This window comes from Euleptes europaea, chromosome 12 (assembly GCF_029931775.1).
Source record: "Euleptes europaea isolate rEulEur1 chromosome 12, rEulEur1.hap1, whole genome shotgun sequence".
Taxonomy (NCBI): domain Eukaryota; kingdom Metazoa; phylum Chordata; class Lepidosauria; order Squamata; family Sphaerodactylidae; genus Euleptes; species Euleptes europaea.
In genome coordinates this window covers 37,041,898-37,058,528 of record NC_079323.1, presented here as the reverse complement: position 1 = coordinate 37,058,528, position 16,631 = coordinate 37,041,898, and the positions used below count along the sequence as shown (strand labels likewise).

General features: G+C 44.5%; 1 protein-coding gene across 2 annotated transcripts in view; it reads right to left on the bottom strand.

Moving 5' to 3' along the window:
* The window catches only part of BBX (BBX high mobility group box domain containing), a 142,041-nt gene that overhangs the window by 11,599 nt on the left and 113,811 nt on the right, over nt 1-16,631 (bottom strand). For both annotated transcript variants that reach the window (XM_056858498.1, XM_056858499.1), the window contains exons 10-13: nt 13,557-14,472; nt 10,781-10,919; nt 8,319-8,467; nt 6,202-6,321 (exon numbers count right to left, since the gene is read on the bottom strand). In XM_056858498.1, the coding sequence (XP_056714476.1) occupies nt 6,202-6,321; nt 8,319-8,467; nt 10,781-10,919; nt 13,557-14,472 (1,324 nt within the window). The remainder of the gene's footprint in view (nt 1-6,201; nt 6,322-8,318; nt 8,468-10,780; nt 10,920-13,556; nt 14,473-16,631) is intronic.

Sequence of the window (16,631 nt, the reverse complement as noted above, 5' to 3'; positions counted from 1 at the left end):
GTTGGTGTTTGGGATGAATAGACACATGAAAGTACGCGTCTTTGAGATCCAGTACTGCAAACCAGGTGTTAGGTGTAATAAGTTCCATAACAGAAGGTAAAGAAACCATTCTGAACTTGGAAACTCGTAAACATTTATTTAAAGATCTGAGATCAATGATGGGTCTAGAACCCACATCCTTTTTATCAATCATGAAAATCCTAGAAAAGAAACCAGTACACGGGGGATCAACTCACTGAACAGCACCCTTCATGAGGAGTTCTTCCAGTTGGGGTGCAAAATCTGGGAAAGGGTTATCCGCAGCGGAACTTGCGGGGGAGCAGGACGGAATAAACTTGAACTCCAGGCGGTAACCCTGGGAAACAACCTTGAGTACCCAAACGTCAGAACATATATCTTGCCAGGCCTCATAAAACTTGGTTAACCTGTTTAGGAATGGTAATTCCTCTTGTGAGGACTGGGGTACTAGTCAGATTTTTTGGGAGGGTTGTCTCTGGTCCTTGTTCTGGGGGCCAGGAGTTGAACGGTGCTTGAAACCCTGCTTTTGCTGAGGCTGTTGGCTGTGATGTTGGAATTTCCCCTGGTGAGGATACGGGTGAAATCTTTGGAACCTCTGGTTTCTATTAAAGGAAGGACCAAAGGGCTGCTGGCGGTACTGAGGCTTATCCCTTTGTTGTTGGTAGAAGGGATGAGCCACTCCAAGAGAACGTGCTGTTTGACGATCCTTCTTCAGAGTGGTAAGAAAGTCAGTAGTGTTAGATGCAAATAGAGTATTTCCCTCAAAGGGAAGGTCTTCTACGTGTGACCTCGTATCCAGAGGGAGGGCTGTGGAGCGGAGCCAGGAGTGGCGACGTAAGGTAATAGCCGAGGCCATCGTTCTGACTGCACTGTCCGCTGCATGCCTGCCAGCATTGATTTGCTGTCTCGATAGGTGGGTGGCTTCAGCCTGAATGAGACGCATCGCATTTCTAGATTCCTCTGGAAGCAGGTCAATATGGGGGGCAGCCTTCTCCCATAAGAAAAGCTGATACCCGCCCATGATGGTTTGGTAGTTGGAGATGCGAAAACTGAGAGCAGCCGAAGTGTAGGTCCGTCTACCTAACTGGTCCAGTCTCTTACTCTCCTTGTCAGCAGGCGACGAATGTGGGCCTTGTCTCTGACGAGATTGCATCTCAGTGGTCACTATGGAGGAAGGAAGAGGGTGGACTATAAGGAACTCGGCTGACTCTGGCTTGACTCTATACAGGTTTTCCACCTTCTTTGAGGATGCTGGGAGGGAGGCGGGTTTCTTCCAGAGTGAGGTGGCTATCTCCGAGAGACCTTCCAGAATAGGAAAAGCCGCGATGCCAGGAGTGTCGGGGTAGAGTCTACTTAAAATTTTGTCCTTAGGCCTATTGTCAGCTGTGGAAATATTAATGTCCAGAGCTTCGGCCATTCGTATCATCTGCTCCGTCCGAAGCTTGAGGTCTTCGAATGGAGAAATAGAGTCTGTGTCCCCCACCAGTTCGTCTGGAGAGGGTTCTGAGATTCCCTCTGAACTACCCTCTCTGGACTCAGGGTCTTCTTGTTCCGAGTCCCCTCTAGGAGTATGTTGCATGAGGGGGGTTAGAGGGAGGGGGGGTTGAGGTGCCTGCAGGACAACCGGTTCCCCACGGAAGGAGAGCTGTCGGAATCGACAGAATTCGATCCAGTCCTTGACCATCTCAGGTGATATGGCAGGTGTGGATGAAGTGGAAGGAGTAGGTTGGAATATTTGTTGTGGTACCGAGGGGGTCGGTACCACAGAAGCTGGATCCAAGGTGTCCGGATCCGAAATCAGCAATGGGTCATCTAGTGGGTCCAGTTCGACGTCCGAGTAGGAGTGGAGAGGCGAGCCCAAGTGTGGTGAGGGCGTTCTCGGTACCGAGGTCGGTACCGAGGGCGGCACCGAGATCGAGGCAGCTGGAACCGATGATGGTACCGAGATAGGGACAGTCGGAACCGAAGGGTCAGGCGTCGGTACGGACTTCTTACGCACCGAGTGGCTGGAACCAGGTCGCTTTTCTAGATGCTTCGATTTATGCTTGTGTTTCTTAGGTGCGTGAGACGGGTCCGAGTGCGTCGGATCCGAAGGCCTTGGGGTCGAGCTGGTACCGGTGGTCGGTACCGATCGTGTCGACTGGGCGTCTCCCGGGGTCCTGGAACCCGTCGAGGGGGAGGGCGCCGAGAGGGCTTTTTTCCAAAGTTCGGCACTCAGCCGGTGCGCGCAAGCGTTGCGAGACAGGGTAGAGAAGCCTTGACAGATGGAGCATTTAGATACGTTATGCCCCTCGCCCAAGTAGGAGAGACAGAGGTCATGTTGATCTGAGTGCGGGATCTTAGCCGGGCACATTTTGCAGATCTTAAAGGGGGTTTTGGGCGCCATTATAACATCAGCAGTGGTCCGGAGAGGGCCGGGGTGGGCCGAAATCCGGGTGGAAATTTTCTTTCTCTCCTCTTATCTCCCCCCCTCCTTTTTCTTTTCTTTTCTTTTTTAAGGACGGAGGAATCGGGAGGACGTGGCTCGAGGGAGACTTACAAAAACGCGAAGAGTTGAGGTAAGGCAGAAAGCTCCGATCAAAGCGGCGGCAAGAAAGGAACTGAGGAGGGAGGGGGATGCCCCGCCCAGGAGCATGCGGGCTGTTCGGCGCGAAGGCCGGGCCCGCCTGCGGTGGGAGGGGCATCCCCAGCTTGAGGGCTAAGGCTATAAAAGTTTCCGGCGGTAGGCCTGCGCGCAGGCGCAGTCCCACATGTGGGGCTGCACCGAAGACAGAAGATGAAATTCCTCTTCCCACCCAGGCTAACAGTTTATAGCACTCAGTTTATAGCACTCAGAGATGAAGTACTATTTAACTTTCAGGCCATCAATAACAACAGAGATGACCAGTGGAATTGAACATATATTTGCTAAAGGACTGTAGTAAAGGCTGTAACATCAGCTTGGAGTTTGCTTGTCAAAGACTTTGTCCCATTGGGCACCTGTTTTGAGAAGAAACAAGATGTCATTTAAAAAGATGGGCATGGAGTGTATCTGTACCCCATCTTAATCCCCAATAGTGGCTTATAGAATTTCACACTTTTCCATTCCATCTTCATCAGAACTCTGTAAGGCAGGTAGGCTAAAAGTCACAAGCAAGCCCTCTAACCACTATATCACATTTGCTTTCACTACAAATGGTGTCACGTAAGAGTGACTCCAGAGACAGTCTGAACCCAGTTGAAATAAGAGCTCTCTCCCAGAAGTAGCAATGAGATTAAGAAAACTTTGAAGAGTCAATACCATTCCCTGGTAGGAAGAAGGTAGTGTGGCTATATATGAAACTGACCAGGGGAAACTGCCTACAAAAAGATTGGGCTTAGAGGTGCAGGTTTATCCTCAACATTGAATACAGTAGCAGCCAAGGAGCCCCAAACCATCACTGATGATTCCAAAAGCTACCATGAAACTGAGAGGAGAGGTGAAATGCTCAGGCTTGTCTCCGAAAAGCATACTTGTTGATCACATCTCAGTTCCCCATGTAGATGGCAATAGCAAGCCTTGCCTCTGCTTGAAACAGCATCTGTGCTGAAAGCCCCTTAGGATTAAATATCAGTGCGGAGGATTAAATATCAGTGCAAAAGGTGGTGCGGCGAGGCTGCTTTGCCACTGTGTCAACCTTCAGAACTAGGCATTAGAAGGGCTTGGAGCTGAGATCAACAGAGAATCGGTTATGACCCTGGAACCAAGGCAGTGCCAATAGAGTGAGTGCTAGCATGAAGCTCAGCAGGCCTTAAGCATAACTAGTTTGTTATCTCAGAACAAAACTAACAAGAATAGGTGACGCCACCCTCTTCAGCAACTCTCCAAAACTACAGGGGCTGAAGAAGTCCAAACAACCACAACTAAAAGGCACAATCCCCAGGAGACATACACCTTTCTCAACGAGCCATTAAGAATTGCAAAGCTGTGTTAACTCAAGGATTTTACCTTGAAATTGAAGGCAGGCAGGAAAAGGTTCCTTCAGGCAGGCATAGCTAAGCCTTTAAAAGAGGCTCTCATCGGGCCACACCTCCAGGCTTTTGGAACCGAGAGAAGTCAGGGAGGGGGAGGGAGTCCTTCAGTCAGGCATACCCTGCCAGAAATGTTGTTAGTCTTTAGGGTGCTACTGGGCTCTTGCTCTTTTCCACTGCCAGGCAGTGTTTGCCAGGCCATGCCTCCGGGCTCTCGGATCTGACCAAGGGCAGGGAGGGGAAGGGATTCTTTCAGTCAGGCAGGCCACAGCCAAAGCCTTAGAAAAGAGCCATTCTGAATCGGAGGCTCTGTCAGGCAACACCTCCTGGTTTCTCCCCTCAGAGCTGACACAGCCAAAGAGGGGGAATGCGCCTTTATTCAGGCTTGCGCACAGCCAAAGCCTTTGAAAAGAGACAGTGAGAGGCTCTGTCAGACCACACCCCACCAGGGAGGGGGAAGGTGCCTTCATTCAGGCTGGCCCGCAACCAAAGCCTTTGAAAAAGAGCTCTTCTCCAGCTCTATCCGATCATGCCTGCAGGGTAAATTGGTGGCAGAAAGAGCCAGCAGCTCTGCCAGGCATACAGGGCACAAAGAATGGAGGCTTATCAGCACCATTTTAAAGCCACAGTCAACATAATTCAGAGAAGGCCCCTTTTGAGCCATAATGAAAAAATGGAAAGCCAAATTTTTTCTTCTTTAAATGCAGTTTATTCCTCATTAGAATGACTATTGACCAAAAAATAAAAAAACTTGTGCAAGGAAAGTTTCCTCAGCCTCAAGAATGAGGTGAGGATAAAACACAATTGCAACGGAGAGCCTCTCTTAGCAGTGGCAAAAAGAACTGAGGGAGTAGCGCCTCTCCTCCTGGTCATGTGATCATTTTGGTGGCAGAGGTCCAGGAGGAGTCTACTAGAAAGCTTTGGAAATCTTTTCTGCGGCTGTGTGTGCCTGCACAGAAGACACGATGATGAACCTGTGATCAGAGGTCAAGTTCTATCTAAAGCAGCTGCCCCCAGATTGGACCCACTGTATCCCATTCTAAACGCCCCTTTTTTCTGGGGGGTTAGTATTTGGCTCACTGGGGAAACAGCAGCTGGGGATGGGGAGAAGGGCAGAATTCAGATCAGAAGAACAGTAGGAAAAAATCTTCTGATACCAGTGCCTATAGTAGGTGCTGTAGAACACAGGCAGGATGCTGCTGCAGTTGTCTTGTTTCTTGGCTTCCTAGAGGCACCTGGTTGGCCACTGTGTGAACAGACTGCTGGACTTGATGGGCCTTGGTCTGATCCAGATGGGCTTTTCTTATGTTCTTACCATGGCCCTAATCCAATGTGGAATCTCCCATTGCTGCTTATAAATATAATTAAAAATGTTGGAAGATCTGAATAGAGTCTTGGTGTAACTGCAGCCCTAATAGGTATATTTAAAAAAATATTTCTCATAGTTTTTAATAGAGTATTTTGTGTGATATTCTTTAGTTATTTTAACATGGTATTTAACAAAAATTCTGCAGGGTATGTTAAGACCTTGTTTTGGCAGAAAAACAAACACCTTTATGAAAATAAATTAAAAATAAAAATTAACATGTGGCACTAAAAATGCTCAGTATAAAAATATTCGTATGCACTTGTACATTATGACTTCTATTTTCATTCTAATCATATTATAAAGGGCTAAATTTTCTAATGGTACACATCGTTTATCAGCTTGACAATAATGAGAAAATACAATTATTTGTATATATCACAGTCTGAGACTGATTTTTGTGAGAAGAGGCATCATTTGCCCAACATAGAAAACACTGCTTTTGAGCTCCACTTACTGATTCCTTTACATAAAACCAAGCCCTTCTTTAACATACCACACCCTCATTAGCACATTATCTTGATACCTACAGGACAATGAATAGCACATTACCTTTGATACTTTTTGCAGGACAATGATTTAGCTCAAACCCAATCCCTTTCTGACTATTTATTACTCTTCCTACACACTTGACACTGAGAGACACTGTCCCATTCAGTGTTACTCCTCTGAAGATGCCTGCCACAGCTGCTGGTGAAACGTCAGGAAAGAAAATACCAAGACCACGGTCACACAGCCTGGATAACCTACAAGAACCTCCTTTAAATGTTTGACAGTTAGCTCAACTTTCAGGTCTGCCCACAGAAAACAAGCCATGCTCTCCTTACCTAAAACTCCTCCTGCCGGTGAGACTCTGCCATCTGCAGTCCGGACTAGATGCGTGATCTTGCTTTTCCTTGCTTTCCTCTTCTGGCTGCCAACCAAAGGTTCTTGCATAATTGCCAACTCTGGAGCATTTAGGAGAGACACAGAATTTTTATTCTTCCACACTGTCTCACTATGGCTTTTTTTCCTGCTGAGAATACAGCTGAAATGGAACAAGCCACGTGAGTCAGTAGCCACGTGAGCAATACTATCTTGCTACCAGGGGCAAATGAAGATATCGTCGGAGCTCTCCTAAGGAATGATTCCACCGTTACCTGCATCTTGAGACTCTAAATACAGACCAGGATGGGGGGGGGGGGGGAGCCAAAGCTGCAAGACTTTATTTTGTCAGAAAGTTAGGTATCAATCTGAACTTTTGAGTATGGTGAAGTTTTATGTCTTTGGCTTGGTTGTTACTCCTATTTAGGACACGAATACAGAAATACTAACGTTATGGCATGACTTGAGAGAAGAATTTTTAATGATAACAGTAAATACATATATTTATAGAGGCTCCATGACACAGCAGCCATGGGTTACTTCCCTTTCCTTCTCCCTATTTCACAGATTATCAAAAGTGATACCACTGACCATCTGCTAGGCAGGGAAGAAAAAGCACCTAGAGTGGTGCCTGCTTCTCCCTTCATTGCTTGCAGGTGCCTGGCCCTACCAAGCTGACATCATTGATCATCTGTCAGGAGATGAACATAATGTGGTTGCATGGCACATACAGTGTACCGACCTCTCTTTGTTCTGGTACTACAGAAGTTCTACCCGTTTCTGTTTTTTAATCACTTTCTGAGGATCAGAAAAAAAAGCTGCAACTGTGTGCATACATGTGTGTTCATGGAGTCTCTATCTTGGATTCTTAGAATCATAGAATTGGAAGGGACCAACAGGGTCATCTAGTCCAACCCTCTGCACAATGAAGGAAATTCCAAACTACCTCCCCCCCCGAAACCCCCAGTGACTCATACTCCATGCCAAGATGGCCAAAATGCCCTCTCATGATCTACCTAAGGTCATAGAATCAGCATTGCTGACAGATGGCCCTCTAGCCTCTGCTTAAAAATCTCCAGGGAAGGAGAGCTGACCACCTCCCAAGGAAGCCTGTTCCACTGAGGAACCGCGCTGTTAGAAAATTCTTCCTTATGTCTAGAGGGAAACTCTTTCGATTTAATTTCAACCCGTTGGTTCTGGCTCGACCTTCTGGAGCAACAGAACAACTTGGCACCATCCTCTATATGACAGCCCTTCAAGTACTTGAAGATGGTTATCCTATCACCTCTCAGTCTTCTCCTCTTCAGGCTAAACATACCCAGGTCCATCAACCTTTCCTCTTATTCTGTAAGTAACCTTTTTAATGATTTTTTTTTAAATGCTGGGCACAATCCAGCAAAAGAGGTAGTCATGAGTAAGCCCCACTGATGGCAAGAGTTTCCAGTGGGGCTTTTAAAAATGCATACGGACATGATACAGCAAAAAGTTAAGTCATGATGAACTCACTCCCTTGCTTGCAGTGGGGTTTAAGTGGTGATTAACTTCAGATGAATTATACCCAGTATTTTACTATACTTCTCACTGCTAAGCTCCTTGACATGTCATCTTGTGAATCCTCTTATCAGCTACATGAGGTAGTTTTGTTATCGTTTATGTTTCACAAATAAGATCTTAGAGATGAAAGCAACAAAAAAGCCCCTCATTCAAGGGCCACCCAGTGGGCCCCAAACCAATCTTTCCTCATCCTAGAACAGAAAAGAATGAAATTTTATAAGTAGCAACAATGAAATATGTAAAATGCTTTTCTTGGAAGTGTCTGGAATGAAAATTGTTAAAACTATATTTGAAAAAAAATTGCTCTGCTTTCCAGAGATATAACATGCTGTCTCTTCATTCCCACCCACACCCATAGAAAAATGTTGAGTGGAATGTGTGAAAATTCTGACATGCAAGAAAAAAATATATCTTTACTGCATCTGGCCTCATATACGCTTATGTTAAATGAAATAGGACTGCAGCAACTCTTGTCTTAACCCTGCAGCTTCTATAGATCAGTAATACCTTGCATGGGATCTCTTACCTTTGCTAGATTTTGGCTGATCTGCTGAGGAGCTACCAACCTTCTTCTTTTTTCTTGGTACGGATGCACTTTTCCGGTCAAATGTGACAGGACTATATTGAGGAAGGCTGTTGAATTTTTTCTCAAATTCCTCTTCTAGCTTTGCTAAGCTAGAGAACAGAAAATGGAAAAACCAACACAGACAGGTTGACATGGATTTAAAACATAACAGGGGTTAAAAATTCCAATTCAACACAAATTTTATGTCTTGACACAAAATTTACAGGATACAACTCTCCTGCATATAGAGTTGTATACATGGGAAATGATCCCCTTAGGGCTCATGCTGACCCTTTTAGCTGCTTTCCAGTCCTCAGATGGATGCACACATAGTGCCGGCACACTGCAAAGTAACTGACACTTAGAACTGGAACTCCTTTGGCAATTATTTATTTCATTTATTTAAAACATTTCTTTGCCACCTTTCTACCCAACTCAGAGTGAGTCCCCAAGGTGGCAAAAATTAAAACATTCCAAGCATTAAAACCATTTTATATATATACATTTTTATTTTAAACAAATAAAATGAATATAAAGGGAAAAACAGGGAGGTGTAATAAGAACCAGTGAGGCCTTTAAACTCTGTTTGCCATAGATTACCAGTGTATGGAGGATGAGTAGCCTGGATCTCACTACAGGACAGTCAACGGGGCTCATCAATATATCTAATTCTCATCATGCCCCATCAACGGACACATAACGCCAGACACTGGGGCCATGAACAAACAAGATGGGGTCTTTCTACAAATATGAAAATCCCACTTTTCCAGAAAAATCTGAAATCTATATAAAAATACATTGGTGGGTTAAAACCCAAATAAGATAAAATGAATACCCTCTCGGTGGCCATTGTTTGGGCGGAGGGGGGGGGGAGGCTGGTAGGCAACCACAAAAGTATTACCAGCCTTCAAGCTTTGATTTCTGTTGGTAAAAGGCTTGGCCGCTTGCTACTGTTCAACAACAGTCACCTAACAAAAGCCAGTGTTGTGTAGTGTTTAGAGTTTCAATCTAGGATCTGGGAGGCTCGGGTTCAAATCCCCACTTGGCCATGGAAGCTCACTGGGGATTTGAAGGTCACCTTCCACTGTCATCTCTTCCTCTGCCCATCACTGTTCCTATCAACTTCTCTCTCTCCCAAGGACTTAGCAGCAGCAAAAATACTCCTTGTTTTCCAACGGGACTACATCTGTGTTGATGCCCTTCCTGGGGAGCGAGGGAACAATGGCTCACTGTACCCATCTTCCATGAAGAATCACAGAGGATGACTTTGCTGTAGCAGCCTACTTGCAAATATTCTATGTGTGGTAATGATCTGTGGTCATGCTCACCTGCGCCACTAGAGGGCCCTCCAGGCCCTTCAGTTTGGTTCCAGCCTCTTCTGCAACTTCCTCTCTCCTTTCCCCCTTCTTCCTCCTAGTTCCTCTCTACCTCTTTCTGTTTGTCTCTTCCCCCTCTCCCCACTTCCAGCCCTCTCTCTTGCTGACTCCCCCTTCCAGCATCTTATTCCCTGCCACACACCCAAGCTCTTCCCACATCCTCTTTCCCTGGCCTGTCAAGGCTCTGCATGACTCCCACAGTCCCATGGAGAGCCTGCAATCAGGCGAGCTGGGCTGGGTTGTTCCCAGCACTGACTAAGGGCTCGCTTCTGCTATGGCGATGTTGGCACTGGATTTTTCCCACAGCCCTGGCTTGTCATCTGCTCCCTCCAGCCTCTTGTAGCCACGTGGAATTGTCAGTGGGGACGGAGGTCCAGCCGGGTGGCTATAATCTAGTATTCTTCCCCATCAAGGTTGAAAAGATGGCAAACTGTGTTTCATTTCATACAAATACTTACAACTTTAGTTGTAAGTAGTTCAAACATGCATATATCAACCCCCAGATATGTCTCAAATGGGTCAATGGCTCAACTACACATGGAAGATGGTGGACAGTGGGTGTAGGCTGCTCCGTCTTCAGAGGTATTAGCTGATTTGTGGGATTTTACATGATTGATGATTCAAAGAGACTATACAGTATAGCAACTACACAAAATATATTCCAAAGCCTAATGTGTAGAGGACAGGACAAGAGACCACAGCCACAACTTGGTAATACATGTGGAAGGTACCAATTAATCAGAGATTCCTCAAGCAACTGCCTGTGCATTACTTGGCAAATGTTTCTCCACTTTGTGCATATAGCCTTCTAATTTTCAACCACATCAGAAAATCTGTATCCTAGCATATAGTGAATAGAAGCAGAACTAACAGCTGCATTGTATAGAATTACAATGCTGCATTCATTTCTTTCTTTTTTGTTCAGTTGGGCACATGAAACAGATTTAATCTATGAACATGAATTTATTTAATTTCACTATACACTTTAGAAGCAACTTAAAAGGGTTTCACATATATGTAACTGAGCATGCGTGCTACCTCACTTACCCCAAAACTATTTCTTCCTTTGGCTTAGTTTTTTTAAGCTTCTTGTTTCCGCTTGTTCCACCTGGGGAAAATGTCCAATTTTCTTCATTCCAGCATCCTTCATGATCAGAGCTGCCACCTTTTCCTGAGCTTCGTTTCCCTAGAAAAGATATTAAAAACTTGACACTTGTAAGAAGGCAATTTTATCGTATAAAGACAGCCAAGCTGGGAGCTGCAAAACTACTGTATATTAAATTATCATTTAACAGTTTGCACGCTAAACAACCACTTATATATTACAAAATGGTATAATTATTTTAATTATCCCAAATCTCAAAAGAACAAATCTATCCAACCCATCCACTTTTGATCTGTTTGTTCATCCATTGTCCACTGCTAAGGAGTAAAGTGGGTTTTCTGGGGAAATTGGAAATTTTTCAGGAGATTATTCTGGAAATTTTTCAAATACAAATGTAAATAATATTAGAAAATTTTAAATAATGTCAGCAAAAGAAGGCAAATACACCACATACAGGTCTGAACAACGTACAAATACTGAGTTTTTCTTTGCTTTATATCCTACACGTAGCCCAATTAACACAATGCATTTGCAGCACTGCAGCCCTGAAACCTACAAATAAACAGACTTTTTTTTTTTTTTTTTAACATATATAGGGCAGAAATTTTTTCATGGAAAAATACAGCATCGGAAGAATTTCTGGGAAAATTCCCCCCACCCCCCGTATCACTGCTGCTGAGAATGAAAGGTGGGAGCCGGGCAGAGGGGGCACAGGGAAAGGATGAATCAACACTTTGGTTAGGCTATTCATACAAATCTGTAGTACAAAGAGTGCTTCAACATCCATGTTCACAGATGAATAGTTATAGTATTACATTTTTCTAGCTGGGAATGGATTGGAAAGCCTCCATGCCCTCAGCCACCATACTGACCAGAGGAGAGATCCTGTCATGTACATGATGGCAATTCTAAACACAAGGCTGGGAGATGGAGCAGAATGAGCTAGTTCCAAAGTGATCAACAAATAGCTTCCTCTCTATCTCTCTTGTCTAAGGAGGGCAAAGGCTTGAATTGCGTAACAATGGTTCATTACGTATAGGGAGAGACCACAGCAGCTGGAGCGCAGAGCTCCCCCCAAAGAATTGTTATTATAAACTTCATTTATAGCCCGCCCCTCTCACTGAGATTCAAGGCAGATTACACGTGATAAAAACAATCCAATCTGACAGCAAAGATCTTTAATATGCAAAACACCGCAGTAGGGCTTGGCCTGAACAACTGGAAAAGAGTGCAAGTAAACAAAAAGAACTGTCTAAGGCAACAAAAAAGAGGAAGACCCAATAAGAGATGGATTGACTCTATAAAGGAAGCCACGGCCCTCAATTTGCAAGATCTGAGCAAGGCTGTTAAGGACAGGGCACTTTGGAGGACATTGATTCATAGGGTCACCATGAGTCGGAAACGACTTGACGGCACTTAACACACACACACAAGGCAACAAAACTGTCTGAAGGTTGACATACCATATCAAACAGAGGGTTACACAGAGAGAAGACATTTAATTGCGGTGAAAACGGGGTGATATGTACAATTAGGGTTGCCAAGTCCACGTTGAGAAATTCCTAGTGATTTGGGGGTGAAGCCTGGGGAGGGCAGGTTTTGGGGAGTGGTGAGGCATTAGTGGGGTATAATGTCATAGAGTCCAGTCTCCCAGACAGCCATTTTCTTCAGGGGAACAGATCTCTGTAATCTGGAGATCACTTGTAATTCTGGGAAATCTCCAGGCCCCACCTGGAGGATGGCAACCCTACATACAAAGACATCGTAATATACTATAACACTTTCCCTTATAGAAGCAATCAACTGAGCTGATTGATTATACTATAGTTCTGATCCCGTAATAAGAATCAGAAAACAAGGGAGGATAGCACTTCTTCGTTGCACAGATCCCGTCTCCCAGCTACCCTCGTGGACCCCAAGAGGACCCCACTTTGAGAAGCATTCGCCTAAAGCATGCTGTGTTGCTGCAGAAACTAAAGTGGTAGAGCATCTGCTTGGCATGCAGGTCCCAGGTTCAATCCCTGGCATCTCCAGTTAAAGGGACTAGGCAAGTAGGTGATGTGAAAGACCTCAACCTGAGACCCTGGAAAGCATCTGCCAGTGTGAGTAGACAATACTGACTTTGATGGACCAAGGGTCTGCTTCAGTATAAGGCAGCTTCATGTATGTATGTAAAGCCTCCTTTATATGATAAAGTTATATCATACAAATGGGATGTTGTGAGACACAGAGATGTCAAAGGCAACCTTAGGATATTATGTGTACAGCTATTCCACTTAAGGACCATTTACTAGCTTGATCACCAGGAACACTGGTTCTAGCAGCCAGAGGACTGAAAGATAAGACTACTGTCCACAACACCTCTGCCCAATCTTTAGGGTTACTGAAGTAGCTTTAGCGGCTAAGGCAAATAACTATGGTTATGCTACTGAATAAAATCTTCCTAGACCTAGGCTGCCTGATGCATTACTGAAATCATTTGCTCAATATGCCTGTAAGTCTCTTAAAAGGTAGCGTGTGTTTAAAAAGAGAACTGGATAGATGTGAATTACTATACCTGCCAGCTAAAGCTAGCAATCAGTTCTCAACAGTAAAAAAAAAGAAAGGAAAAGCAAAAGAACAGAAAAGATGAAATAATTATACGAATATTCATAAAAACGTAACATTTTCCAGCAATTATTATTTGGTTTGGAGAGGAACAATTAAAAGAATGCATACCTCTGTCAACGTTGGCACGCAGGGATGTAAGCATGCCCTCTGACACCAGAGTTTTGTACAGAGCGCCCTTGCAAGCTCGCTCAGATTTTCTTGAGCCGCAAGTCTCTGTTTTTTTGCTACAGTCACTGTCCTCAATTTTGACCTGCTCTGGCAAACTTGGTGATACCACATCCTCTGTCGGGGTCAGCGGTTCTGATTTAATGCTTTCAGGAACTTCAGGCTGCAGCTCTGTGTGATCTGTGATGTCAAAAAAATCAGGAGGCTTTGATTCTTTGGTGGTCTCTATGCATTTTTCCTTCAGCGCTCTTTTCTCTTTTGACTTCACTTTTTTCTTTGGTGACTTCATGTCAAAGAAATTGCCCTTCATGGTTGAGGAAGGACGAACTTTCTTGCGGGGCACTTCCAGAAGTCTCTCTGCCCCCCAGTCCCCCTTTGCAACAGCTTCAATGGTATAAATTACACTCTCAATGTCTGACTCAGAAGACTGCCTCTTTTTGCAAGCCTTCTTAGGGGTACATTTTTCAAGAGTTTGACGGTCCAACTTATTTTTCTTCTTCTTCTTTTTTAACTTCTCAGGCTTAATTAAACCTAAGGTGCTGATGTCGGCCATTGTCAGCTCTTGGGAATAGCATGCAAGGTCCTCCGCCTTTGTGCTGTTAGGTCCACTTAATGCTGTACTGTCCGAAGCAGAGTCTGCAACATGACTGCATCTTTCCACCTTCTCCAACACTCCAGGCTTTGTCTTTTCAGGTTCTTGGGCCTTTGCTTTCTGAGATTTTTCAGTTTTTACTTTTGCCTTCTCTGGCTCTTCAACTTTCATCACCTCAGTTTCTTCTGATGGTTTCATAATCCTGGAAGCTTCTCGTTTTGTCTTTCCAGGTTCCCGAACTTTTACTTCCTCTGATGCAAGGCACATCTGAAAGAAGTGTAAAAAATTAATCCCGTTTTCCTAACTAAGGCATGAATGACAATATTGCATAAAAGCTTTATGATCTATTTTAGAAAAGCATCCCTACGTTCAGATAGTTTGCCATTCCTCAGCCTATGTATTCTTGGCAGGTGCTACTAAAGACAACATGCAAGTTTTCTGCTCCCTGAGAAACCAAAGTTGAGCTGACTGTAGCTTCAGGAGAAGCGATGAGGAGGATGGGAAGTTTTCACAGGTGCTGCATAGATCATCGGGCCTAGCACATTCTGCCTTGTTAACCCAAAGGTTTATGGGTTGGAAGGAAGGAAGGAGGAAGGAGTTGGTTTTTATATGTCGACTTTCTCTACCACTGAAGGAAGAATCAAACTGGCTTACAAGCACCTTCCCTTCCCCTCCCCACAACAGACACCCTGTGAGGTAGGTGAGGCTGAGAGAGCTCAAAGAGAGCTGTGACTAGCCCAAGGTCACCCAGCTGGCTTTGTGTGTAGGAATGGGGAAACCAACCCGATTCACCATATTAGCTCCCGCCACTCATGTGGAAGAGTGGGGAATCAAACCCGGTTCTCCATATCAGACTCCACCGCTCCAAACCACCGCTCTTAACCACTACACCACGCTGGGCTGGAGGAAGTTGTCTGCTTAATTGGTTCTGATACAGCCGCAGAGTGTCAGAGCTAACTGTCAATCTTACCTAATTGGTCGAGTCACCTGGTTAGTAACACAATGGGTGGTTAAGTTACATTAGTGGGCCTACATTTGATTGGTCAACCAGAATCATGTCAACACACGCCGTGGGGCATAACAGAAAGTTAAGTTTTGCCCTCTGTCTTAAATACAACCAACCTTGGGACACTTTTGATTCTTGGTGGGCCAGAATGGCTGAGGACCTGTTTGACACTGACTTTGCAACTATCATGGACTCAGTTTTGTCAAAGTAACATCACACTGGAATCAATGCTTATACAAGTACTTGGGTTAGTTATTTAGCTTTATTATTTTTATCCTCACTATTCACTGCACTTTTATTGTACATTCCTGCACCATCTTTAAATAAATCACTTTAATTATATTTTGTGGGTTTCTTAAACTCTGGGGCTTCAAGCTGAATCCAGTACTTTGGCATACATTGGCTACAGGTACCGAAGTAACTTGTTTTGAAATTCACCTTGTAAGTATACAACCTTGCAGGGTTGACTTTCTTGATCTCAGCCCTGGGAAGGGTAGAGGCGTTCTCCCTTGGACTCTGGCTGTCTGGGTAGTTAAGGGGACTGGTGGTGGTGCTACCCTGGGGTGCATGGACTCACACTTCAGCACTTTGGTTTTGTCTTGCCCATCGCCCTTAAGCAGGACCTTGGCTTTTAAGGTTCTTTCACAATGCACTTTGCATGTGCTCAGCCATACTGTTTGACAGTTTGTCACACATTTCTGGTTAAGAATTCTGTATCACGGATTAACTCATATTCAGTGATTGTCAGTGGTAAAATGGGACCAATGTTCTGTAATGGTATTAGTACAATGTAATGCACGCCTCTTATATGTATTTGATTTCCATGTATCATGTGACCTAACTCACTGCTCCTGTCTTGTGGAGGCATCTGCATGAATACATTTTTGTTTGTTTTTGTTTGCTTGAGACACCATTCAAGATTTGGCTGCATTGGTTCTGCCAATATTCATTAGGCCAAGCCACATCCATAGCCCTGCTCGCACGTTTAGAGGAGTGTTCCTGTTTTTGTTTGTGAGAAGTCTGAAAGTATGGGCTTGTATACTTCAAGGATCCCTTCAGGATGCATTCACCTTACTACTTGAGAATAAAGCCTGATCTGGAATAGCCCCATCAGATCCTGTGCCTCTTGAGTATATGATGGAATGCTATAAAATGGTTTAAAAAAACAACCCCAAGGGATAATTCTTATAAGTCCCTTTGCATCTGGAAGCTGGGAGTTTTTAACTGTGGGGCTTGGTCCTACAAAGACTGCATGCCTAATGGTTAGACAAGGTAAATCTTGATTCTTTGCACCAAAGTGGTAATTTACACTTCTATAAACAACAATGCTAATTATGACTGTACTGCTGCTCTGCCTTCCAGACCTTGGCAACCAGCATCATTCAGCTTCTCTTCTCCAAACGTATCAGTAGTAATTAAG